Here is a 2,281-nt window from a genome sequence, read left to right on the forward strand (position 1 = left end):
GTCGGTCGGCGCGCCGCTGCCGCCGTACGAAGAGCATGCCCACGCGGTGACGGCACCGTCCGCCTTGACCGCGGCAAAGGCGTAACGACTAGCGTAATGTCGCCCATCCGTACCCGGAAACCCGCGCTGAAAAGCTCGTGGCGAAAACTGAGCCTCGCAAGGAGAAAGCATATCAAAGGCGCAAAGCAGGACCAAGCAGCTATGCGCCGCGCCGCGAGCCCCCTTTCCGCTCGCCGCGGTCGGCCAGGAGGCGCCGCAGGCGATGGCGAGGAGGATGAGCACGAGGGTGGGCATGAGAAGCGGCGAGCAGCTCACGAGCGAGGACGCGGCGACGGCGGGCGAGAAGGCCGAGGACGCAGCCGAGGCGACGCCGGATGAGAAGGCCGAGGACGCAGCCGAGGCGACGCCGGATGAGAAGGCCGAGGACGCAGCCGAGGCGACGCCGGATGAGAAGGCCGAGGACGCAGCCGAGGCGACGCCGGATGAGAAGGCCGAGGACGCAGCCGAGGCGACGCCGGATGAGAAGGCCGAGGACGCAGCCGAGGCGACGCCGGATGAGAAGGCCGAGGACGCAGCCGAGGCGACGGCAGACGAGAAGGCCGAGGCCACCGCCGTCGGGCTAGGCACGGCGGACGCGCAGTGGCCAAAGGCGGGCATGCAGACGAGGAGCAGCCACCGGAAGGCGCCCTCGGCCTTCGTGTAGCCGCCCTGCACGCAGTTGGCCGCCGCCTTGAGGGCGGCGCGACCGCCGGCGCCGCATGTGCCAGCGACGGCGCCGCACGTGCCAGCGCCGGCGCCGCACGTGCCAGCGCCGGCGCCGCACGTGCCAGCGGCGAATGGCGCCTTGCCGGACGTGGTCTGCGGCTCGCGGCGCCAGTTCGGGCGGCGGCCGCGGCCCTTTGCCTTGCCAGACTTGCGCCTGCCCTTTGCCTTGCCAAACTTGGGGTTGTTGCGGCAGCGCATGGCCTTGCGCCGGCACTTCCCCGAGCGCCGCGACTGCAAGTCCGCCCACTTCTCCCGTTGCTCGGCAATGAGATCGAGCGCGGCCTTCGCCTTCTTGAGCCGCCCCTCCCAGTGCTCGCGCTCCTTGGCGGCCTCGGCCTCAGCCTGCCCCGCGCCCGCGACCGCGCTCAGGGGCTTGGGCGCCACGGGCGCAATGCCGCCGGAGGTGGGGACTCCCGGCGACGGCGACTTCTCGCCGTCGGCGGGCGCAGCCTGGTAGCTGACGCTCTCGCCCAGCCGGCGGACTGCAGCCTCGACGCCGTCCACGTAGCCCGGTCCGGAGCCGCTGCGGGCCGACGCGGGCCCGCTCTTCCCCGCCGCCATCGGCGTGGGCAGGCCCGGGTAGCAGGTGGTGTCCTGCAAGCGCGATAGGGGCACACGGGAAGGGAGATTATTACCGGTGGGAGAGCGAGTGGGTCGGCAGACGCACGGCGCAGAATGCAAGGCGCTCGCCGCCGGGGCGGGCGTCTCCACCGGAAACTCCTCGCTCGACGGCAGCAGCGCGCCGCCGGTCGCCGCCGGCGTGAGAGCCGGGACACTTTTGGTGACGCCGTTGGGGGCCGTCGGTGGGTCCATCGGAGTGGTGTTCTTGGAGCAGTCGACCAGGCTGGGCTTGCCCTTGCGCTCGATTTTGCGGAGCGGGGAGGGGGTCGTCCACTCGTCGATGCCCTGCGCGTGTGCGAGAGGCCACAGGGTCAATATGAGTACCGCACGTGGGACTCCCGTGTCCCGGCAATACCCATGTCCATGTGTGCACGTGCTCGATCGAGAGGGCGAATGCAAATCGTGTGAGCGTACAGCGGTGCAGGAGACGCTGCAGGGGGCTGCAGGGCGCTCACCGCCGAAGCCGTCTCCTCCGGGAACGTCTTGGCCGACGCCGGTGTCTCGTCGTCCTGGTAGCAGGGGCTCTCCAAGGAGAAGGCTTGCGCGAGGACACCCAGCGCCTGCCAAACGCGCTCGACGAAGAGGGCCGCCGCCTTGGAGTTGTCGGACACGCACAGCATCTCCTGCAGATCTTGGATGTCGTTCTCCAAGAACATCCCGGTGATCTTGCCGGCCCACACGCTGTTGAGCGTCGACACGATGTAGTGGATGCGGCAGCCAATGAAGTGGATGTGGCAGCCAATGGGCGAGACGGCGTCCATCCATTGCGACGACTCCGTCGCCACCCGAACCACCGCCACGCACCCCGCCAAGCAGACCATGTCGATGTCCACGCCCGGCTGCGAGTTGAGCTTATCCGCGAGCTCGGCTGCCGCACGCCAGTCATCGCCCGTGG

General features: G+C 70.0%; 1 protein-coding gene across 1 annotated transcript; it reads right to left on the reverse strand.

Annotated features, from left to right (window-relative positions):
* Positions 1-28: 28 nt before the first annotated feature.
* Positions 29-2,042, reverse strand: EMIHUDRAFT_254048 (hypothetical protein; the record flags this gene model as incomplete). Its single annotated transcript, XM_005781118.1, has 3 exons — positions 29-1,359; positions 1,477-1,671; positions 1,842-2,042. Coding segments are annotated over 3 exons (1,727 nt in total), but the record flags the coding sequence as incomplete, so codon positions are not given.
* Between the last annotated feature and the right edge of the window lie 239 nt (positions 2,043-2,281).

This window comes from Emiliania huxleyi (assembly GCF_000372725.1).
Source record: "Emiliania huxleyi CCMP1516 chromosome Unknown EMIHUscaffold_2061, whole genome shotgun sequence".
Taxonomy (NCBI): Eukaryota; Haptophyta; order Isochrysidales; family Noelaerhabdaceae; genus Emiliania; species Emiliania huxleyi.